This window comes from Nelumbo nucifera, chromosome 1, assembly GCF_055504915.1.
Source record: "Nelumbo nucifera cultivar China Antique chromosome 1, China Antique-T2T, whole genome shotgun sequence".
Classification (NCBI taxonomy): domain Eukaryota; kingdom Viridiplantae; phylum Streptophyta; class Magnoliopsida; order Proteales; family Nelumbonaceae; genus Nelumbo; species Nelumbo nucifera.
This window is the reverse complement of record NC_142649.1, coordinates 43,221,211-43,245,897: the sequence shown is the minus strand read 5'-3', so window position 1 is coordinate 43,245,897 and position 24,687 is coordinate 43,221,211. Positions and strand designations below refer to the sequence as shown.

Below are 24,687 nucleotides of genomic sequence, written 5' to 3'. Positions count from 1 at the left end.
TCTAGAAACAACACTTCCAATGATGAAAACGGTAAATGACCTAGCCTAGCATGCCACAGATGTAACTTAGCTATTGACTCCACATTGGACTGACTACTAGTAGCAGATGTTTGTAAGGCCGAATTGATGTTTGCATCAAGGTAGTAGAGACCTCCACACTCATGACCGCTCCCAATCGTTCTCTTCGTCAATCTGTCCTGAAAGACACAATGAGTAGGAAAAAAGGTTATGCTACAATTCAAATTTTTGGTAAGCTTTGAAACAGATAAGAGATTTGAAGAAAGATTGGGAACATGCAAGACAGATTTGAGTGAGAGGTCCTTGCTTAGGTCAATCACTCCTTTCCCATAGATGGTAGAGAGAGAACCATCAGCAACCCTCATTTTATCTTGGCCAGACATTAAATGATAGGAAGAAAATAGAGAAGACATGTGTGTCATGTGGTCGGTTGCACCAAAATCAATAATTCAAGAGGCAGAATCAATAGTACTAGTTGCACTAAAGGCAGAGACAATACCTGATCTGGCAAGGGAGGAGGATGGAAGAGAATTGGTCCTTAGACGGGCTAGGGCCCGGCTAAGTACCTCTACCTCATCGGTAGTAAAACCCAAGGACCCGATTCCAGGGGAATTAGTAGTCTGTCCCATGGAAGAGGAAGTAACTGTGGATGAGTGTTTTGAACCATCATCACTTTGACCCGTAGCCAGATTCACACTTGCAGATTGACCTTTCTGATGCTTCTTATCTTTCCTCAATGCAGCTGGCTTCAGATGCGGATGGAGGACCCAACAGGTCTCTTTCACATGCCTTTCCCCTCCACAGTGGGTGCACTTCAGATGTCTCTTGTCAGAGTGCCTGTTTCCCCTTTGATTTGTAGAGATTAGGGCCGAATGTTCCACAGACTGTTCAGCTAGTTTAGTTTGAGTATCAACCTGCATCTCTTTTCTTCTCACCTCTTCATTCCTCACAAGGTAGTAAACATGATGTAAGTCTGGCATTTCATCCCTTCCCAAAATTTGGGACCTTATGCTCTCATATATAGGATCTAGGCCAGCCAGAAATTTAAATGCTCTACCCTCTTCAACTTGTTTGTCATGTTTTTCTTTGTCTCCGGCATTCTCCCAATCAATAATAAGGTGGTGATCTAACTCTTCCCATAGTCCTTCTAGTGTAGCAAAATATGTTGCAACACTCATATCTCCTTGCCTCAAGGCAGCAATGTCTTGATTCAGTCTGTAAATTCTGGCATTATTCTTTTTCTACCCATAGGTTTTAGAAACTTTTTCCCATATCTTGGCAACCGTAGAGAAATGTTGAACAGTCCTAGCTACTCTTGGAGTCATTGAGGCAAGTAGCCAGGACATAACTGTAGCATTCTCCTTGCGCCAAGCTGCATATTCAGCACTCCCCACTTTGGGTTCCTTCTTCTGCCCGTCCAAGTAACCAGTGAGTTCCCGGGATGTGATGAAAAGCATGGCTGAGACAGACCATTCTCTGAAGTTGTACTCATCCAACAACACACTTGTGATCTGTAGGCTATGCAGATTTGGATTCTCCAAATTAGGAGACCTCCCACAAGCCCTAACATCTCTAGAAGACACTTCCCCGGATATGGAAGACATCTTCTCTTACTCGTAAATGTCAAGACTGTAAACACAATATATATAGTGAACAGTTTCACACTTACGGAACTTGCTGCACTATAAACTCAGTCCTGAGAACCCGACACAGAGCTGAAACACCGAGTACTACACTGCACACTGTGCCCTAATTACTGCTGTCACAGATTATAATCTGTTGTGCTACCTTCTGCTGTGTTCTAATCACTGCTGCCGCAGCCTGCAACTTGCTGTGTTGGCTTCTACTGTGCTAAGCACTGCTATCGTAGGTTATAACCTCACCCACGAACAGTTCTAGGACTGCTGAGATTAGTCCTTCCGCCTAGATTTGTTCTACACAGATCTATCTTAGCCGAATGGCTACAGTCTGTTGTACTGCGTCTATTAGGGCATCAGCCTCTAGGTCTAACTCCCCTTGGGCCCTACAACCAAGGGAAACCCTAGATATAGGTCCAGCTGTGTTCTACGACCAACCCTAGGGTTTCTTTGCAGCAACCAGAAAAAGAAGTGAGAGAGTTAACTGCGAGTAGAAGAAGAGGCGGCTGCTGTAACCAGTCGAATGATTAGTGCTCTGATACCATGTTTGCTGAAATAGAGCTGTCGAATGAGAGGAGAAGAAGAAGAAGAAGAAGATATGAGATGGGCGGCAAAAAAATTTTCTCAGCCAGCCCTAATCTATTATATATAAGAACACTACATAATGTTACATAAATAGACCAGATTGCCCTTAATTAGAGATGGGCACCTAGTCAAATAAACACTAAATAAGATTAGGCCCAGTAACTAAGGCCCAATAACTAATGACTTAAGACCCAATAAGGATAAACATACAAATTAAAACAGCCGAACCAACATCTGTGTTAAGACTTTAGAGTTTGTAAGTCAAGTTATTCTATAATAGGATGAAGACCCCAAGTAGAACGGATCATATTATCCATTAAACCATTCATAATGTGACAAGTAATAACTTATATGAGAGTAAACAAAACAAAATGTACTGACCATGAAGCCACTGCAAATTAGAGGAGGAACAAGTTGTCAGAATAGTAAATGTATAGAGCATCTCTCCTGCAGGGAATCATAACTGTTATGAATTACCATTGGAAGCAACTAAATTAGCCTTCCAAATAAAAAGACATCCCAAAAGAAAAAGCATCACCACCACTATCATCACTATCTAAATCTTGTCCCGACTATATGGGGTCCAAAAAATAAGAAAGATAAAAAACATAAAAGCAAAGAAAAAAGAAATGAAGCGGAACTGTCAAAGTAACTTGAATACCAGAAAAACTTCTTACAATAAAATCATGTTAGCTCTAGGACTTATTATGAATGTCCAATCACCTTCTGAGTTCCTCCAAGAATCATAAAGTGCAGCAATTACAAGAGGCTGGTCATTCTTAAAATGAATATAGTATGGCTGCTTCTTTGGCCCATCCTTCTTCCATTCATAGAATCTGTATAAATAGACTTAAACCTTAATATGGAAAGTACCATCCACCATGAAGAGAAAGCAAAAAAAGAGAAGGTTAAAAGAGGAATGCAGAACACAAATTTTGGACAAGAAATCTAAAATGGAATTCTATAGCAAGAAACTGTCCCAAGAAATCTCCACAGGGCAAAAGTCTTTGTACAAAAGAAACAGACTTTAGTAGAGCAAATACAGATACCAACTAATTTGGGTTGATTTCAGAAAAAAAGGAAATTAATAATAACTTGAATGGGAGGAATTTGATTAGTAGAGAATGGGTATTCTTTTGCCACGAATCAATGAGTATCAATGGTTTTATAATGATAGAATAAACTTTTTTCCAGGTGGCTTTGTTTCATAAATGTTAAACAATATGGATCTTAAAACCAGGGATATTTCTGTTCTGTTCTCTAAGAATTTCATAATTAAAAACAGTGAAACTAAAGAATTTTATATTATATTATGAAATTCAGAGAGGCAAAAGGACAAAAAACACCCCTGATATATCAACAATAAAATCCACTACTTACTAGGGATTACAGTTGCTAGGTCAAAACATGGGATATTGTGTCCAAATGCAAATATGTTAATGACCTATTAAAGAAACAATGAAGTTTTGGATTAAGCCGACAGATACCCCAATTAATAGAATCATAGAATAAATGTCACTTATGGGAAGGCACTTAAAGATGCTGGAGGATATCAAACGATAGCTGGCAAGTCGCACCCATGAATGATCAAATTTGATGTTTCATATGTAGTAACCATTGTTGGTCAATATACTCTTCACCCAGGAGTTGTCATTTGGCAACAGTGGAAAGGATTGTGACTTATCTTAAGAAACATACCAATAGCAATATATTATTTGCTAATCATGGTGACATGATACTGGAAGGCTGGAAGCTTTTATAGATGCAAACTAGGCTAGCACAATTAATAACGGGCATTCCACATCAAGCTTTTGTACTCTAGTTGGTGGAAACATTGTCTATTGGAAGAGTAAGAAGCGATCAGTTGTTTGTTCTAGTCCCAAAATTGAATAAAAAAACTATGACACATTGTGTATCAGAGGCATTATGGGTTAGATCCCTACTTGAAAAGCTCGAAATTGGGTTAGAGCAACTATTATTGTTATATTATGACAATCAAACTGCAACTAACATAGCCATAACCATTTCCAGCATGACATAACCAAGCATTTGCATATTGAAGTTGACTAACACTTTATCAGAGAAAGGGTGACTTCTGGAGAAATTCGTTTACCTTATGTTATTTCCAATATGCAGCTGGCAGATGTTTTCACTAAAGGAATAGTAAAGTCTAAGCACTAAACTGGAAATTAATCTAAGCAAATTGGGTACAAAGACTATTGAGAGTTTATTTTACAGCCTTAATTATTACTTGCTTATTGATTTATAGTTTTTTTTATCAAGTAGCCCAGAGAGAGGCACTAGGTGCAGACCCACCCTTAAAGTTGATACAACATCAAGAAACTAAGTAAGAAACAGAAAAGAGAGATTACGGAGCAGCCCAATAGAGAAGTTCCCTGTTTGCCCCTTCTTTAGCAAGACAATCAGCAAAACCATTTGCTGACCTACCCACCCATTGAATAATAATATTCATGTTTCTGTTTGCAATTTAAATTTTTTTAGTATGTCCCTGTAACTCCAAATGACCGAATCCAGGCTCATCAACCACCCCACAACCACTTAGAATCTCCTTCAATTAATAAACTCTCCACACCAAGTTGACTCGCAATCTGAACCCCTTGCAAAGCAGCTAGGAGTTCAGCCCTAACAGAGTCTCCAAAACCCACTGGACCCTAGGAGTTACCTCATTGCTGTCCTCATCTCTCAAAACCCCTCCTATGCCAAAAGATCCTAGGTTACTCTAATTGCTTCCATCAAAATTCAGCTTTACAACCCCTTCAGGGGGAAGAAACCAAGATATAGTGACCCTTTCCTTGGTAGAATGGCTGGAAGCAACAGCCAACCAACTCCTCCAGAAAACGTTAAAGGAGAAAGAATGAAAAGTATCAAGTGTTTTCAACCAATTTATTGCCCTTGTCATGGTTCAATCCTTAACTTCTAAGAGACTCCTTTCCTTTCCTTGAAAGATTCTAGAATTCCATGAGGAGCTGAGGAACAAAGGGAATTAAGGAAGGAACCGAAAAAAGAACCTATAGATAAGGGGGACCAAATCCTTCTATCTAGCTTAAGGGGATACAAACAGACATTGTCAAACAAAAGTAACAATTCCAAAACACAAGCAAGCTTGTCCTCCCTAAAACCTCCTCTAAAACCAAAATCCCAATTTAAAGCCAAAGGGAGGACAGGAAAGGGAAGAAATTTTGAAATAACTTCTTTCTTATACAAGGAGTGGAGTAGAGAGAGGGAAACAAATCTTTGAGGGTTGAATTGCCCACACAAATATCTTCCTAAAACTGTACTAAAAGTCCCAAACAAACGTCATACCTGATACAGGCCAGGAATTGAGGAAGTACCACAGGTTGCTTTCTAAGGAGTTGCCAACGTAGGTCGACAAGATACACCAGCATCCCAGCCATTTCCTCACACCCATGAATACTAACCATCACCATAGTTGTCAAGGCGATGCCTAGGCATCGCCTAGGCGACTAGGCGATTTTCCATGGTCGCCTCACCCAAACGCCCTGGATTTTGTATACTAGGTGCCCGCCCATAGACTTAAGCAGGCACCTAGGCGACTAGGCGGGCACCTACATACTACATCTAATAATTTTTTTTTTTAATTTATTGTTTTGTTATTTTATTAGATGTTTTATTCTTTTAAAATAAAACCAGTTACATGCTATCATTTTATTATCAAGACAACAACACAAAGCCTTTTTCTTTTGTTTATGCATAACATAAGGGTTTTTTCAGTTCGATTGGAAAGGGAGGAGAACCAAAGACTTCATGCCCCAGCCCAACTCCATTGCACCTCAGCTTCAGCAGGTAAGTTCTGTCATTTTTTTCTCTTTTTCAAAAAAACAGGGGCTCCACCCCTATACTCCTGCCTTCCTCCACAGCTCCACTCATTCTTCTTCTTCTTCTTCTTCTTCCACCCCTGATTGTTCTCAGTCGCTAGTCCTAATCTCAGTCCCTTTTTTAAAAAAAAAAAAAACAGGGGCTCCGCCCCTGACTGTTCTCAGTCGATAGTCTCAGTCCCTTTTTTATTTTTTTGGAAAAAACAGGGGCCTATACTCCTCCTTGCCCCTAATCCCCTATACTTCTTCTTCTTCCGCCCCTATATTCCTCTCATCCCTTCCTAGATCCTGCACTTTTTTTTTCAGTTAATAGTTCGTGTACATGCTTGCTAGTTAGTGTATAGTTAGTGTACATGCTTGCTAGTTATATGAAATTTATACTCATTTGAATGATTTATAGAGTTAATAGTTAGTGTACATGCTTGCTAGTTAGCACACAAAACCAATAAAATAGCTTAGAAAATCATAGATGAAGTAAAAACTCAAGAAAATTAACATTTTAAAATTCCAACGCCTAGGCACCTGGGTGCCCTGTGGTCGCCTAGCCTCGCCTTGGAGCCTTGAAAACTATGACCATCACCTCATGCCATAATCTACCTCTCTCCAGCGGCCACCTCCACAACCACTTACCCAACAAAGCCAAATTCTGAAGATTTCCTAAGCCCAACTCACCCTCCTCTTTAATCCAACAAATAATGCCCCACCTAACTAAATGGATTTTCTTCTCTTCCCCTACCTCCTAAGTCAAGTCTTCCATTAGCTTCTCTAATTTCTTAGCCTCTCTAGCAAGGATCCTAAAGATAGAGAGGAAATAAACCAATAAATTTGTTGGTGTGGCTCTAATCAAGGTAACCCTACCTCCCAAGGATAAGTAATTCTTTTTCCAAATTGATAATCATTTTTCAAACTTCTCCAAAATCGGTGTCCAATAGCAACTCTCCTTGGGATTTGCACCTAAGAGGAGGCCTAGGTAGGACATAGGTCAAGAAGAGATAGGATGGGACAATCTAATCATTCTACAATAGAACCAATGGTCTGGTCGTACAAGCTAATGCCAACCACACACCTCTTATGCATATTGAATTTCAGGTTGTAAATACTTTCAACATATTCCAATAGAATTTTGAGATTCCTCACCTTCCCTAAGTCACTTCACAAAAGATTATAATATCATCAACAAATTGGAGATGAGAGACTATAGCTTTATTCATACCTATTCTCCAACCACTAATTGCCACATACCTATCAGCTTTTGAGATCAATTTGCTAAACACATCAGCTACAAGGGTGAAGAGGAAAGGTGAAATAGGGTCACTTTGTCTCCAACCTTTGCAAACTAGGAAAAAATACTTTACCACCCCATTAACTAGCACTAAGTAACGACACAAACTTATACAACCAATCACCTAGTTACACCATCTTTCTCCAAAACCACAACTCCTGAGCACTTCTAAAAGAAAATGTCAATCCACTAAATCATAAGCCTTTTCTAAATCTAGTTTACGCACAAAACCATTTCAACTAGATCTCCTCATATTCTCCACACACTCTCCCTTTTTTTGATAATTGAAGAGGAACTTTACTAAGAAAATATGAGAACTGTTACAAGCATCCCACTGAGAGGTGCAAGGTGCGATCTCCCTTAAAAATGTGAAAACCACATAGCACTATAGATAAAGATTACAAGGTAGCCCAGTACAAATGTTCCCTCAAAACCCCTTTAGCACGACAATCTTCCATAGCATTTGCAAACCTGCCAACCCAATGTACGCTTAGATTCATATTTCTTGATAACCAATTGACCTTCTTCGAGAGATTCTTGTAGCACACAATGACCGAGTTCGAATCTGTTAACCAACCCACAACAATGTTGGAGTCTCCTTCAATTTGAAGGTTCTCAACACCAAGTTGATTAGTGTAGAGAACACTGATGTGGGCCCCACAGCTACAGTCCCACTGTGTTCATAGGGTAGAAGATGTTCTAGTCTGCCTAGGGTTAGCTATTGGTCATTTAGTTGTTTCAGTTGTTATTTATTTCAGTCTTATTTTTTGCTCTATTTGTTATGTAAAGACTAAGGGCAGATCTGTCCTTTCCATGTAATGAGCATAACCTATATTAATTAAAGTGGCGGCGGCAGAACATTAAGCTTTTGCTCCTCCTTTCAACCCTTGTGTTCTACTGCTTCTCCTCCCTCTTCCTCTTCTTTCCTCTTACCCTTCTTCTTATCTTCGATCCTGAAATCCATTAGGGTTCAAGACTGATAACAGTCCTGAACTTCTACTTGGTATCAGAGCTAGGGTTTCTCATGTGAGTCTAGTCCAGCCGACCACATGAGAACCATCTAAGGCTGGAAGCTGAGAAAGCAGAGTTCGTTGACTGGTTCTTGGAGATCTCCAGAGGATTAGCAGCTGTTTGAAGAAGTGCCACAGTTGCAGCGAGTTGGTGATCAGGAAGAATCAGAGAAGGCTAGGGTTCGGGTAACCTTGGTAGGCAGCGAACTGCATCCTATTGTAAGTCTTTTATTTTCCGAGAGAAGTAACATCAGAGAAGATAGGTTGGACCTATCCAGCAAGGGTGGCCGAACCACTCTAGGGTTTTATCTCTCTATTCTCTAGGGTTTTGCCTTATCCCTGCGGCAAACCCTAGTATTGGACTGAACATTGTGATCTTATCCCTGCGGCAAATCCTAATAGTTCAGTTTTAGGGTTTCAGCATATCAGATTGATTAGTTTTAGGGTTTCATATTAACCCTAATACAAACCTTATCCGTACGGTACTGTCTGGAGTGTACGGCTTTTAGGACTGATTAAAACCTCAAATTGGCTTCAGCATATCAGATTGTTCTTCAAACTGTTTTTCAGTTTTCTTTGGGGGTTTCGAACACTTCTAAAGGGGTGAAAACAGTTCGGACCGTTGCTGTTGTGTGTGGTTGTTGATTTCAGATCAGTTTTATACATGTTTCATGCACATCTACTGTGAGTACAGATTGGTTCTATACTGATTTTGTGATTGTGGTTGGTAGTCCTAGTGCTGGTTTTGACTATAGTAACCCTAATTTTGAGACTTCTGGTTCTTGACCGAAATGGAGTTTAAGAATCAGGCACAAGGCAGTTTTGGGAACAGCAGTTATGGTGGTGGTTCTGAGACAATTTTTCAGATTACAACCGTAAAGTTTGATGGATCAAACTATTTGGAATGGACCCAATCAGCCATGATGGCTATTGGGGGAAGGGGCAAAGTAGGGTATCTCTTGGGAGATGTGGCAGAACCTTCCAAGGGAGACCCTATGTATACCAAGTGGGTCCAAGAAAACTACTTGGTTATGACATGGCTCTGTAATTCTATGCAGCCCCATATCAGTCGAAATTACTTATGGGCAAAGACAGCCAAGGAGATATGGAATGTGATGAAAGAGACTTACTCCCAACCCCTTAATGTTGCCAGAGCATATGAGTTGAAATGTGAGGTGAATTCCCTTAAACAATGAGAGAAACCGGTGTCGGTCTACTTCTCTACCTTGAAGTCCCTGTGGCATGAGATTGATCACTTAGAGACTCTTGAGTGAGAGAGTCCCAAAGATGCTCAGAAACATAGAAAGCACATCGAGACAAACAGAGTGTTTGAGTTCCTGGCAGGACTGAATTCAGAATATGATATTGTGAGGCAGCAGATTTTGACCAGAGATAGTGTGACCCTCTCTCAGGCATACTCCTTAGTGCACAGTGAAGAGACCAGGAGGAAAGTCATGATGCAACCTTAGTCGTTTACACCTGCCTTGGTAGCTGTCAAACCCAAAACAGAGGGTGATTCAGAGAGGGACAGAAAGAAGGAAGATAAAAGGGATGTGGTGTGTGAGCATTGCAAGAAACCTAAACACACAAAAGAAACATGTTGGAAGCTGCATCCACATTTGGTCCCGGCAAAGTTGAGAAATAAAAAGGGTAATGTTCATGTGGCTATGACTACTGATTCAGCATCCTCATCTGGCACAAGAGGCACACCATTAGAGACCTTAGTTGCAGTTCGGGCTGCTCTAATACAATTGGAGAAGGAAGTTGGCAGTTCAGCTCAGTTACCGCAGTCATCGTCAGCCCCGGGCCACATCGGCCTTTGCACACTCAGGTACTCGAGCCTCAGTCTACCATGCCTCCGCTCCAGGTACTACTAAACCTTGTTGGGTAATAGATTCAGGTGCATCCGACCATATGACTAGCTTGCCCTCTTTGTTTGCTACTTATTACTTATCTTCTGGTAGGGATAAAGTATCTATAGATGATGGCTCTCTTGTCCCTATTTCTAGCAAGGGTGACATCAAACTGTCGGATACTATATCCTTGTCCTCTGTCTTGCATGTTCCTAAACTGGATACTAACCTCCTTTCCGTTAGTAGTATTACCAAACATTTGAACTGCTCAGTAACTTTCTTTCCTGACCGATGTGTTTTTCAGGACCTGGAGACAAAGAAGGTGATTGGGACTGGCCGTGAGACGAATGGGATCTATCTGCTCAGGGAGAGTTCTCGTCGGGAAGAGTTAGTGGATAAAAAGTTACTTGTTTCTCAAGTTGTAAGTCCGGTTATGCTTTGGCATAACCGATTGGGTCATTTATCTTTTCGGTCCTTGAAGAGTCTGTTTCCTACTTTGTTTGAGTCTGTTGAGTCATCTCAGTTGAAGTGTGAAAGTTGTGAGTTTGCTAAACATTGTAGAAACTCTTATTCATTGAGTAATGAAAGGAGTAATAGTTCTTTTGATATTGTGCATACTAATGTTTGGGGGCCATATCACATTCCTTCTATGGGTGGGTACAGGTATTTTTTGTTATTTGTTGATGACCACACCCGGTTTTCTTGGGTTTATCTTATGCGATCACGAGATTAGGTACCTGCCCTGACCCAAAACTTCCACCAAATGATCCTAACCCAGTTTGATGTCAGGATCAAAGTGCTTAGATCTAATAATGCAAAGGAATACTTTGCTAAGCCATTGGCATCGTACCTCCTTAATCATGGGGTTATCCACCAGAGCACTTGCCCTCATACACCTCAGCAGAATGGGGTTGCAGAGAGGAAGAATAGGCACATCTTGGAGGTGGCTAGAAGTATTATGTTTACCTCCAATGTCCCTATTCGCTTCTGGGGTGATGCTATCCTTGCGGCGGTATATCTTATTAATCGGATTCCTTCCCGGGTTCTTGATATGAAACATCCTTTTTCCCTTCTATACCCCAATGAGGAGTTGTTCACTATTCCCCTCAAGACATTTGGTTGTACCTGTTTTGTTCAGCTTCTCAGTCCCCATCATTCCAAGTTTGAACCCAAGGCCTCCAAATGCATCTTTCTTGGTTATGCACAAACTCAAAAGGGTTATTGTTGTTATGATCCTGTCTCAGGGAAGAAGTTTGTATCCATGGATGTCACTTTCTTTGAAGAGACACCCTACTATTCTCGGGTCTCTCCTTAGGGGGAGAGTAGTGAGCGTGAAGATTTGGGTCCTTTTCTTCAGGGGGAGTGCAGTGAGGACAGGGTTAATACTTTTGGGGCTGTTCCCTTACCTATTCCAGTTGGTGATGAGGGCTACAGTAGCGAGGGTGGTCAGAGGGATCGGGAGTTGAGAGTCTATCACAGGCGATGCAGGCAGGTTGATCCCGATCATCAGCAGTCCCGGCCAGCCCCAACCTCTTCTGTGGCTCCAAGTCCAGATATTACAGTCCCAGGGCCCACAGAGACTCCTTCCATTGTTGCTACCTCACCCTCTGTAGATGACCTTGACCTTCCCATTGCCCTCCGTAAAGGAAAACGGCATTGCACCACATCTACAGCCCACTGCATCTCCCAGTTTTTGTTCTATGATCGCCTATCTCCCTCCTACAGGTCCTATCTCACCTCCGTTGCTGATGTCCCTATTCCGAGAACAGTGCAAGAAGCCCTATCAGTCCCGGAGTGGAGAGGTGCAATGCAAGTTGAAATGGATGCCCTGTTGAAAAATAATACCTGGGAGCTAGTTGACTTGCCCAAAGGAAAGAAACCAGTTGGATGCAGGTGGGTATTTACTGTTAAGCACAATGCGGATGGTTCCATTGAGAGGTACAAAGCTCGGCTAGTTGCAAAAGGGTTCACTCAGACTTATGGTATAGATTACTTGGAGACATTTGCCCCGGTAGCCAAGATGACCACCATTCGGTTTCTATTATCTCTTGCAGCAAGCTACACTTGGCCTTTGTACCAAATGGATGTTAAGAATGCCTTCCTGAATGGGGACTTGCAGGAAGAGGTTTACATGCAGTTGCCTCCTGGATTCTATGATACAGAGGCAGGTAAGAAGGTCTGCCGGCTCAATAAGGCATTGTATGGTTTGAAGCAGTCACCTAGAGCTTGGTTCGACAGATTCAGACTAGCCCTTGGGAAGTTTGGTTATGTATAGGCCCAGTCAGATCATACACTGTTCATCAAGAGGGTGGAGTCGTCACTGACACTACTTGCAGTATATGTTGACGATATTGTGGTGACAGGAAATGACAACCATGAGATTGAGTCCCTCAAACAGCACCTTCATCAAGAGTTTGAGGTGAAAGATCTGGGTACACTACGGTATTTTTTGGGTATTGAGGTTGCTAGATCTAAGCAGGGGATCTTTGTCTCTCAGAGGAAATATGTTTTAGATCTCTTGGCTGAAACTGGAAAGTTGGGTGTCAAACCTGCAAATTCACCCATTGAACAGAACCACAGGATTAGTGTAGAGAGTGGGGAGCTGCTTGAAGATAAAGTTATGTTCCAACGGTTAGTGGGAAAGCTCCTATATCTATGCCTCACCCAGCCAGATATCAGTTATGCCGTTAGTGTTGTCAGTCAGTACATGCATTCTCCTAGAACCACGCGCCTTCTAACAGCAGAAAGAATACTAGCATACTTGAAGAGATGCCCGAGTAGAGGTATACTGTTCAAGAACAATGACCACATGAAGGTGGAAGTCTATACGGATGTCGATTGAGCTGGGAGTGTTGATGACAGAAGGTCTACCTCTGGATATTGTGCTCTTGTGAGAGGTAACCTGGTTTCTTGGAGGAGTAAGAAACAGAGTGTTGTCTCCCAATCCAGTGCTGAAGCTGAGTATAGGTCAATGGCTAATGAAGTGGCTGAAATTCTTTGGCAGAGATCACTACTTGAGGAGTTGGGTATTGAGTATGAGAAGCCCCTGATGTTGTATTGTGATAATCAAGCGGCTATTAATATAGCACACGACCCAGTGCAGCATGACAGGACTAAACATATTGAAGTTGATCGACACTTTGTACGAGAGAGGGTCTCATCACAAGAAGTGTGTCTCCAATACATCACCTCCAATATGCAGCTGGTAGATATCCTCACCAAAGCTGTACCACGGAAGAAGCTAGAGGCAGATCTATCCAAGTTGGGAATGATAAACATTTATTCCCAACTTGAGGGGGAGTGTAGAGAACACTGATGTGGGCCTCACAGCTACGGTCCCACTGTGTTCGTAGGGTAGAAGATGTTCTAGTCTGCCTAGGGTTAGCTATTGGTCATTTAGTTGTTTCAGTTGTTATTTATTTCAGTCTTATTTTTTGCTCTATTTGTTATGTAAAGACTATCTGTCCTTTCCATGTAATGAGCATAACCTATAAATATTAATTAAAGTGGCGGCGGCAGAACATTAAGCTTCTACTCCTCCTTTCAACCCTTGTGTTCTACTGCTTCTCCTCCCTCTTCCTCTTCTTTCCTCTTACCTTTCTTCTTATCTTCGATCCTGAAATCCATTAGGGTTCAAGACTGATAACAGTCCTGAACTTCTACTATTAGCAACCTAAATACGTTGTAAAGCTGCCAACAACTCAGCCCTATTTGAGTCTCCTATTCACACTAGGCCCGAGTACAAGGCTAAGATATTACAATCCTTATATCTCAAAACCCCACCTACCTAAGGGGCCAGGATTGCCTTGACTGCTTCCATCAAAAATTCAGTTTTACACAACCTTCCAACGGTGGAGTCCATACTTTAGAAGTCCTTTCCTTCTTGAAGGAGCTATTATGCCACCTCTAGACAATTCCTCCTCATCCAATGAATTTCCCTTGTTAAGATGCACTCTTTGATACCCGAGAAATTTCATTCCTTGAAAAGCTCTTGCATTACTTTCCTCCCAAATTGTCCAAAGTGCAGTTGCTCTGATACATTTCCACATGACCCTCCCTCTTTTTGTGGGCCATACAAAGACCGACCGGCCGAAAAGCAAACTTACATTAGTGGGTAATGTCCACCTGCATCCAAATAAGGCAAAAATCCAATCCCAAATAAAAACAACAAAGGAGCAGGAAATTAGTAAGTGGGAGCAGTCCTCACCATTAGCTTTGCAAAGAACAAAGAATACACCAATTAGAGGACAAGCACATAAAAGGCTACTTCTTCTATAGGCAATCTAGAGTATTGATTTACCCATAAAACACTTCCCAGCAAAACAAAATAATTTTAGGGGGAACAAGCTTAGCCCAAAGATCCATAACTAGAAATACCAACTGAGGGGAGGAAGACCACTGGGCCTCCAAAAAGGAGGCACAAGAGGAGCCGTTTGGATGGGGGGACCAAATCCTCTTGGTCATTAGCTATTAAAATTTGGTCATTTATTTGTCTTCCTTATACAAAGGCCCCTTGAGCTTGATTAATAATCGAGGGAAGGACAGCATCAATCCTCAAAAATAAAACCTTAGCCAAGATCTTATAGATAATAGTCACCAAGCTAATAGGTCTAATATCCTTGGGATGTCTAGCCACTAGCTTCTTAGAAAGTGATGAGAAGTGATTTGGCCCGACCTGATGAACAAAGATCATGTGGACAAAATTTGCCAGCTAGGTGATGACTCAGCGCTTCCGACCACCTCGGTAGATCGGTCACCTTGGGTGTCCCGGTCACTTCAGATCGCCCTGAGGACAGGGTGTCCCGGATGCCCGTATTTGCCGAGGTGACACGTGGCAGGTTCTAGAAGCCTTTCAAGATCACGCCGCGCATCCGTAGGTCTTATCCACATCCCATCCGATTCGGGTGGACACGTTGAGGTTTATCGGCTAGAACATTATCCACCTTCTGGAGCGGAACGGACTCCTATTGCTCGGCCCGAGGATCTCGGAGAGGCTTTGTGAGGCTCACGGCAGCCCAACTGTATAAGGGCATTGGCCCCCATAGCACAAGGTACGCGCGATTACTTGCTCACTAGCTATTGCATTCAAGCTTTCAGCTCACTACCATAGTACGATATTAACTTAAGCATCGGAGCGACCTCACCGGGTTAGCCACCCCGGGTTCTCCGATCCATCCTCTTGCAGCTCAAACCAGCTCGTGAAGCGATCAGCGTCCAAATTATCTTCTAGCTAGGAGCTTCCAGATCGCACACCATCAGAAAGTAAAGCTAAAAAAGTGGTATTTACTTCTAGGCTAACTTTGTTCTGTTTTGCAAACTCTCCAAAACCCTCAAGCACATCTTCTTTTACCTCATCCCAGCAATCCTGATAAAAAGCCACAATAAACCTATCTAAACCCAAGGCCTTTGATCTATTCATTGAGAACACCTCTTGTCTTATCTCCTCAAAATTCCTCTCTAACCAACACTTTCCTTATTCAGATTTGGCCATACCAATCCTTTCATACTTAGGGCCTGTTCGTTTCCTCTTAACTCCTATCTCTTAAGAGGAATCTCACAATTTTAAGAGGAAAATGGGTGTTCTTTTCCTCTTATCTCTTATCTCTTAAAGAGGAATCTTACAACTTTTTGTTTTCCAATGATACCCCCAAAACACAAGCAAAAATTCTCATATATGGGAAATGGATATTTCACAATTTTTAGAATTCAAAATTCAGAAATCATAACAACATTCTCTGCATTCAAAGTTCAAAGGAAAGAAAAGTTCATCAATACCAATATACCTCTTAATGTAATTATTGCACTTTCAGACATCAGACATCAAAGCAAACAAGCAGGCCCTTATCTATTATTAAGAGGCCCTCTAAATATTGATTTAAAATGATCCACAAAGGCCCTGGCTATGCATCTTGAGTGGTAAGTTCTTCCCCCATTGACCTCTAATTTGGCCACAAAATTCTTTTTCCTTCCATTTGCCAAAATATGAAAGTACTTTTTTGGATCAGCGAAAGAGATGTTTTATTAATTTAGATATATGAAATCAGTACACTTTGATGACAAGAATGTCATCCCAATTAACAATAGCTTGATTACAAAGAAGCCTAGTATAGTTGTTGCCTCATAACCCCTAGCTTAGGTAGAGAATCAGCTAACCATTTGCACTCCTTATCCATTTGAATTCCGCATTTAAATCCAATACAATCCTTTCAATTTCTTTCAAGGCATGCTTAAGAATCCAAGGTATATGTCTGCTACACCTCATCCATGATATAGTAACTTTGGAATCCTCTTCCACCTCCACCTGTCTATAGCCCAATTGCTTTGCCAGCCAAAGACCCTGCAGCAATGCCAACATTTCAGCCTTCAAAGAATTTGCAACCCCAATTGGCCCTAAATATAATGCCAAAATCTTGCTCTCTGAATCTCTAATTGTTCCACCTATTCCTGCCATGCCTGGGTTACCCAAGGAGCTTCCATCAAAGCTTAGGTTCACTTTGTTCTTCTAGGGATTTCCATTCCACTCGTATTTTTTCTTTTTCTCTAGTAGGTTGTGCTACCTCCTTCCATGCTCTTAGAATGCCAGCAACTGAGTAATTCTGAAAGCAATCCAATGTCTTAACCCATAATCCCCCAAGTCTTACTCTTTCCAATGAATATTCAGTTAGGCTGTTATTCCACTCTTCCCACACCACCCATGGAATTGCCGCCTTAGTAGCTCTCGACATTATTCTCCCTCTTTTCTTTGATTGCCTCAGGAAGCTTGGTTTGAAGATGTCCACCACCTCTTGAGGGGGATCCAACCTGCAGCCAAAAAAGAGAACAGAAAAAACATAGTTGTCAAGGCGATGCCTAGGCGACAAGGTGCCCTTGGAAACTCATCTCGCCTAATTGCCACGCAGCTTTGTATATTGTATTATAAATTACTTTTATGTTCTTACTTTTTTAAGATTATAATTATAAAATAGACATTATTAAACTAAAATATTCATTTTGTGTTTTTATATACTAATTTCATTTTTTTTGTTTTCTTATTTGTTAGGGTTTAATCAACACAAACCTTGCTAAATGCTGTATTGAACCCTAAAAGACTTCAAAACCTGAACCAATAAGTAAGGAAGAACTTAAAGTCTCGTCCAATCAACACATTTCTTCTTCCACCTTTTCTTTTCTTCTTTTCTTATAACAAAAATAGGGTTTCAGCCCTTATATTTTTTGAATTTTCTTTTCTTCCTTCTTTTTCTTCTCATGAATATGTTGATTTTCTATACTTTAAGATGAACTTTCTACTTTTCTTATGAAAATTATGAATAATTAAGTAAATATGGTTATCGAACCTAGGGAACTACCTTAGGATATATGTTTTTTACTTAAAAAATGTCATCACCTAGGCGACTAGGCAACAAGGTACCCCCTGTCGCCTAGCCTCGCCTTCGTGCCTTGAAAGCTATGAGAAAAAACTCCCAAATACGTTGTACAAAGGAACAGAAGATCAGTAAATGGGAAAGGGTCTCTCCACTACCCCTACATAAGAAACACATATGAGGAGAAGGCATGGGGAGGGTCTTCTTTTCTACAGCATATCACAAGCATTTACCTTTCCAAGGAAAATTTCCAAGAAAAAGACTTGAATTTTTGGCTCTTAGAATGTTATGTTGTCTCCAAAATGTCAAGTAGGTCAATTGAAGACAAATGCTCGATTTACCTTAGGCCTCTTTTGAAACCAAGGTTCCAATTGAAGCCTGAAGGAGAGGGTGTTCCCAAACTAAGACACAAGTTCACCCTTTAGGTTAGATAGGGCAAAAAGTTCAAGAACCTGATCTTTTATCGGTGTCTCTCCTATCCAAAGGTCTTCCCGTAACTAGATTTTATCACCCCTTCCCACATCAAGCTGGATCCAATTAAGGAAAGATGGACATACATCATGAATTGCTTTCCAAGGTGAAGCTTAAGACAAGTGAGGATTAACTTTAGCATCCCAACCATGAATGCTTGCAATTACCTTGTGCCACAGCCTGTCTCTTTCAAAGAAAAATCTCATAGCCATTTTCCCAATAATGTGGTGTTTCTAAGAGAAATGTTTCCTAATCCTAAGCCCCCCTTCTCTTTTGGTTTGCACAATTGTTCCCATTTAACCAAGTGGTCCTTTTTTCCCTCTCCTAGTTCCCACATAAAGTCCCTCATATATTTCTCTAATTGTCATGCTATCCTAGTCGAGATGCAGAAAGTGAAGAGAAAGTAAATAGGAAGGTTTGCTAAAGTGGCTCTAATCAAGGTGATTCTACCTCCTAACAAAATATAATTCCTTTTCCAGAGGACTAGTTTCTTTGCAAACCTTTCTACCACTAGCTTCCAAAACCCATCAGATCTTGGGTTCCGCCAAAGGTTGGTTGCAGGCCAATTCCTTATATCACACCCCAACTCTTCCTCAAAACTCAAAAGTTCCCCATCTTCCAAGTTAATTCCAATAATTCCACTGTTAGTCCAATTGATCCTCAAATTTGAGATGCCCACAAGGCTATCAATCATCAACATCAGATTTCTTACCATTTCTAAATCTACATCCAGTGTTTTAAAAGCGCAAGGCGCAATGCGAGGCACATGCCTTTTTAAGCAAGGCGCAAAATTACAAAAAAAAAAGCTAAAAAATCAAAAAAAAATCAGAAAATTCAAAAAAATGCCAAAAATTAAAAAAATCAAAAAATATTAAACATACTATTAATAAAAAAATATAAACTTAAATTTTAAAATAAATGCTTTAAAAAACTATTATCTAAAATTAAAATACATAAACATAACATGTAAAGCGTATTCAAATGAAAATTTAAAAATAAAAGCATACATATAAAGCATTTTCAAACATGTAAAACCCACAATCTCTTTTTTTCCTTAAATGCATTGCTTCAAGTAGCTAATGTGATGTAAAACATATTGCATTCTTCATTCTATGAGTCGCCTTTGTACCACGCCCCTCGAGGCAAGCCCGAAACACCCTATTTGCTAATGTTGTGCATTCATTAATTGCAATAAAATGTCTTCTTAAAAGGCAATGAAAGTTATAAAATCATTATTTTTTATGTGAGAAATAAGAATTTAAGACCCTAACATAGATAAATTCGGGCATGCCTCAAGGGGCGTGGTTGGGGGTCTGAGGGCGGAGCCCCTAGCCCAGCCGTTAGACTCAAAAAAAAAAGCAAAAAGCATAAAATTTTAAAAAGTCATGCGCCTTTTGAAAGGGTGCGCCTAGGACCTGGGCAAGGTGCATACCCCAAAATGCGCCTCGCCTGTGCGCCTAGGCACGCCTTTTAAATCACTGCCTACATCCTCGCAATGCTTGTACATCAACAATCATAATCATTCTACTTAATACCTTTGCAACTAAGGTGAACAAAAAGGGGGATAAAGGGTCACTTAGTTGGGAAGAAATCTTTTGCTAGCCCATTAATAAGAATTGAGTAGTGAACTAAGCTGGCACAACTTTTGATCCACAAGTTCCACCTAGCTCCAAAACCAAGCTTCTCTAGAATTTCTCTCAGGCATCCCTAATCCACTAGATCATAGGCCTTTTCTAGACCAATTACACACCAAACCCTTCTCTCTATTCTTTCTCTTCTCGAAAACGCATTCATTAGCCACTAGGATTTGGTCCACAATCAGCCTACCTTCCACAAAAGCCCCATGGAAAGGTGAAATTATTTAAGGTAAAACTTGTTTAAGCCTCTCAAATAGAACCTTTGAGATGATCTTATAAAGTCTCCAGATCAAACTTATAAGTCTAAAGTCCTTTGGGGACCTAGCCTCCTTTTTAGGCACTAGCGAGATGAAGGTAGCATTAACTCCAAAGGGAATTTCCCCTTTTAGAAAAAATTCATCAAAGACTTCTAGAAGCTCTAATTTTAAAAGATCCCAATGCTCCTGGTAAAAAACCATAGAAAAACCATCCAATCCCAAAGCTTTAAACCTATCCATTGAAAAAACTATTTTGTTAATCTCTTCTAAAGAGAATCTTCTTTCCAACACCTAGGACCGTGCCTTTAATATTTTATTCCACTCCAATTATGATAGACCTGATCTATCCCCGATTGGAGCTGAGAAAAGATTTTTGAAATGATTCACAAATACCTTTATAATCTCTCGATTCTCTCTTACCTCCTAGCCTTTCACTTCCACACTATGAATGGTGTTCTTCTTTCTTCTGCCATTTGCGAGTGAAATACTTGGTGTCACCATCTCCTACAATCCATTTGCATCTTGATTTTTGTCTCCAACATATCTCCTCTCCTTAAGATCTCCTCTAATTCCACTTTCTGTTTCCATCTCTCCTCCCCCTCCTCCAATAAAATGGTAAGAGCCTCTTTCTTATCTAACTCGTTAACCCTTGAAGAGATTTTTTCTTTGATTTCTTCGACCCTTCCAAAATGCATATTGTTCCAAACCTTTATTTTCTCCTTTAAGTTCTTTAACTTCCTGCAAAATCTCCTAATTTTCTTTCTCCCCAGAGAATTGGATTCCTCCCACCATGTCTTTAACCTTAAGTCCATATCAAGGTCTTAAATTCTTAATCCCTATAAAAATGGTTTTATAACTTTTAAGTGTCTTTTAAAAATTTCTTTTATAGGATGAATGAATAAACAACATTAGCAAATATGGGGTTTTCAGAGCTTCTACGAGCGAACAAAGCAAGCAAATTGCAGCTGATGACCTCCAATTTTTGCTCAAGTACGAAAAGTGGGCCCTATAGCACATACGACCTCCAATCTTGGCCCCACTCTTTGTTGATGATATCATGTACCCCAAAGTATCCATGTGATTCAAGTCCTCTTATGGATCAATATACTAAGAGAAAGTGGGTGGGTACTGCCATACCATCCCAAACACCCCCAAATTGGAAATGGGACCATACACAAGCCTAACTAACATTCACTAAAAGGTTCATGTTGACATAATAACCATCTGTACCCTTGAGACCATAAATGTCAAACCTAGGGACAAAACAGGGGTTGCATAGAACAAGAATATGCATGGAACATATGAACACTTAATCTTGCATCTGCTACTTCTTCACCTGTTCTTTCTGTTTTTCTTGTGGGCAATTGATGCATCATCACATGCACTCAAATCTGGTGTACATCCTGATTATCGTCACCAGAAGCTAACATAGGCCGAAATTTGATCAAGGTATAGACTGTCATCCCCGAATGAGGTCTTAAAAGAAAATGATGTAAGAAAAGGAAGGATGCTTGACCGGGAGGATAAACTAGTGCAATAAGTCAAAAACAAAATTGAAAAGGAAGGAACAATTAGGTGATTGGAGGGATGTTGCAAGTGAGGGAAGGCCGGAGACGGTGAGGGAAGGTGATTGGAGAACGAAGACAGTGGTTTGAGGCCGGAGAAAGTGGAGGCTGCAAAGGAGGAGAACCCAAATGTTTCGAAGAGAAATTCCAAAGAAAACTCCTGCAGGGAGAAGGAGATGGGAGTCAGAGAACTGGTATAGTCGGGGAGGGTCTAATGCAAGAACGAGAAAAAACTTTACCTATAGCAAAGCAGCAGCAGGAGCTTGGCCGGAGTATGGCACAGCAGAACTGAAACAGTGTGACAACAGCCTGGTCGTGCTCACAGATCAACGGGGGGGGTAGAGGCAAGAAGAGAGTTTCTAAGAGGCTGCCTTGTGGGAAGATTCCGGTGGGGAGTAGGGGTCTGGGCGAAGAGAATATGGAGGGAGGTGGGAGGTGTAAAGGTAAAGAAAATGGCGGACGACCTCTTCCTCTTTATTTTTCTGTCGAAGGACGAAGCAGGCTGGATTCTTAGAAACGGCCCATGGCAGATGAGAAGAAATCAGCTTCTTCTTGACTAGTGGGGGGCAAGTGTCGGATGTTTCTACCCGGAATCGGATTCCAACTCCGTCCATAACAATCCAATTTGGGTAAGGATCTTTGGCCTTCCCCTAGTCCTCTGGTGCCCGAGTGTGATCAAGGCTATTGGAGATAGATGCAGGGGATTTCTGGAAACAGATGACTCTCCAACGGAGCTAGATACATGTGAGTGGGTCAGGATGAAGGTGCAAGGACGTGAAAATATCCCAGACAAAGTTGAAGTTGTTGCAGGTGAGGTTCTCTTCACGGTCAGAATCTAGCCTAAGATCCTCCCATTGGCTAGAAGATGGAGCACTCTGAAATCAGGGAGGGAAAGAGAGGATTTGAAAACACTTATTATGGAAGACGTGGAGGAGAGCTTGTCTTCAAAAGAAAATGAAAGAGAAGCGGTGACCAACCTTCCCACACCACAATAGAGGAAGAGGCTGAGGTCTCGGCTGTCGGAGACCAATGAAAGGGAGGAGGAAGAAGACGAAGAGGTGGGGAGTACAAACCGTCAGATCTGTAAGCATATGGACGGTAGAGATGGTGCTTCGAGAGAAGTCCAAACGAGGGGGTGATTCAATTTTTAAACTTTTCACATGAGAGGGGAGTATTGGCGGTAGACCAATTGAAAAATTTAATTAAGGAATGCATAGAGAAGATTCAAAGAGGGAAGGTAGTGGGGGACAGTCTGACAGCACCAGGAGAGAGGAGACAGGTGTCGGTAGAGAACCTCCGAGTTCACTCGGTTCCATTGGAGCAGTCCCAAACTTGAAACCCACATCAAAACGGTCCAAATGCTCAGCCAAAACGGGTTAACGAAGAAATTCAAGTTGGGAAGCTATAAGTGAGCCCAGACCACCTCGGCGGGAGCAAGTCAATAACGACCAGGTTCATCTCGGGCCCTAGTGGCTTAGCCAACCCCAGAGAAGGTCGGGCTTTCACTCTTCTCCAATTGAGCAAAGGTCCAGCCCTCTCTCCTTCACTTTGGAGAACACAGATGAAGACGTTGGTTTAGCCTATACTCCTAACCAACTGCTGTGAAAAGACTCAAAGGATTCAAGGTCAACCCCAAATCAACTCTTTGTTATTCATGTGGAAAAGGAACCAATGGAGGTGCAGCCAATAGCAGTGGTCGAATCATCAATCCAGAAGATGAACCAACCTGCTGCGCAAGAGAGGGAAAAGTTGACAGCTAATCTGGTATTTAACCATGAAAAAACTTTGCAAGTGAATGGAAATACCCCACCCATCGTCAACAAAAGAAAAGGTGCAGTTTTGGCGGCACAGGAAGATAAGTTCTCTAAAACTTCTTCTTCCTCTTGGGTTTCTTCAAAATCATTGGGGTTAGGGAAATTTCTAGGAGTTTCGTTAGAAGGGCTGGAGGAAGAAACAACTAAATTTTTGGAGGGAGTTAAGCATAGTACTTGTGGAAAGGGGAAAATTAGCAGCAAAAAGAGGGGGGCACTACTTCAAAAAAGAACAGGGAAATGATGAGATTAAACTGGGGTCTGAACGACAGGGCGGGGAGCTACAAAGGGGGGTGAGAGGAAGCAAGAAGTAGAAAGGGAGGTGGTTGGTTGGTTTTCCTCTCTCAAGTTGTTAATGGATTTGAAAATAATGTTGTTAAAAAAGCCAAAATTCAGATTCTTATCCTTTAGGAGACTAAGCTGGAATCTATGGATGCAGGAATTGTCCGGAGTATTTGGGGGGAGGGTCAAGTGAGATGGAGAGCTAGGTCGGCAAGGGGCAGTGCTGGGGGCTTGGCCATCCTTAGGGACCCAACTGTGTGTAGAATTCATGTAGGGTGGGTTCTTTTTCCATCTCTCTTATAATGAAACTTGCTAATGGAAGCCTTTGTCAAGTGATTAATGTGTATGGTCCTACTGAAGCAAATCTTAGGCACTCTTTTTTGGAAGAATTAGAAGTGATGAGAAGCTTTATTTCTCACCCGTGGGTAATTGGAGGGGATTCAATATCACTCTATCAGTTGAAGAAAAAAATGTTACAGGTAGGAGATCAAGGGGGATGAGTTTAGTTGCTGATTTTGTAAACTATTTGGAGCTCATTAACCTACCTCTAGTGGGATGAAGTTTTACTTGGACAAATAATCAGGATAATCCAATTCTTGTCAGACTAGATAGATTTTTGGTTTCTGAAAACTGGGATGAGCTCTTCCCTAATTTCAAGCAAGTGATACTTCCAAGACCTGTCTCAGACTACACTCCAATCCAGCTGATCTGTGGTAGTAGGAACACAATCAAAGCTCCTTTTAAGTTCGAGAATGCACGGTAGGCTTCCTGACGTTATTAAGATCATTTTGGTGTGAAGTGCAGGTGGAAGGGTCTAGTTCATTTGTTTTAGCAAAAATGTTGGGGGCAGTTAAGGAAAAATTGAAAATCTAGAAAATGGAAAATAATTTGAACTCAAAAACAGAAAAGAGAGATTCTCTTAGCCTAATTGATGAAATTGACAGAGTAGAGAAAACAGGCCCAGTTTCAGAAGAGAGGTAAAATTGAAAAGAATTCAAGCAAAGGCAGTTTTTGACAAATTGGCAGTCAAGGAGGAATTAAAGTGGATACAGGGGGCCAAA

At 41.2% G+C, this 24,687-nt stretch overlaps 1 protein-coding gene across 2 annotated transcripts in view; it reads right to left on the bottom strand.

The window, feature by feature from the left end:
- LOC104587981 (embryonic stem cell-specific 5-hydroxymethylcytosine-binding protein) overlaps positions 1 to 24,687 on the bottom strand; it is a 48,958-nt gene that overhangs the window by 14,283 nt on the left and 9,988 nt on the right. For both annotated transcript variants that reach the window (XM_088896771.1, XM_010245768.2), the window contains exons 4-5: positions 2,964 to 3,076; positions 2,622 to 2,687 (exon numbers count right to left, since the gene is read on the bottom strand). In XM_088896771.1, the coding sequence (XP_088752897.1) occupies positions 2,622 to 2,687; positions 2,964 to 3,076 (179 nt within the window). The remainder of the gene's footprint in view (positions 1 to 2,621; positions 2,688 to 2,963; positions 3,077 to 24,687) is intronic.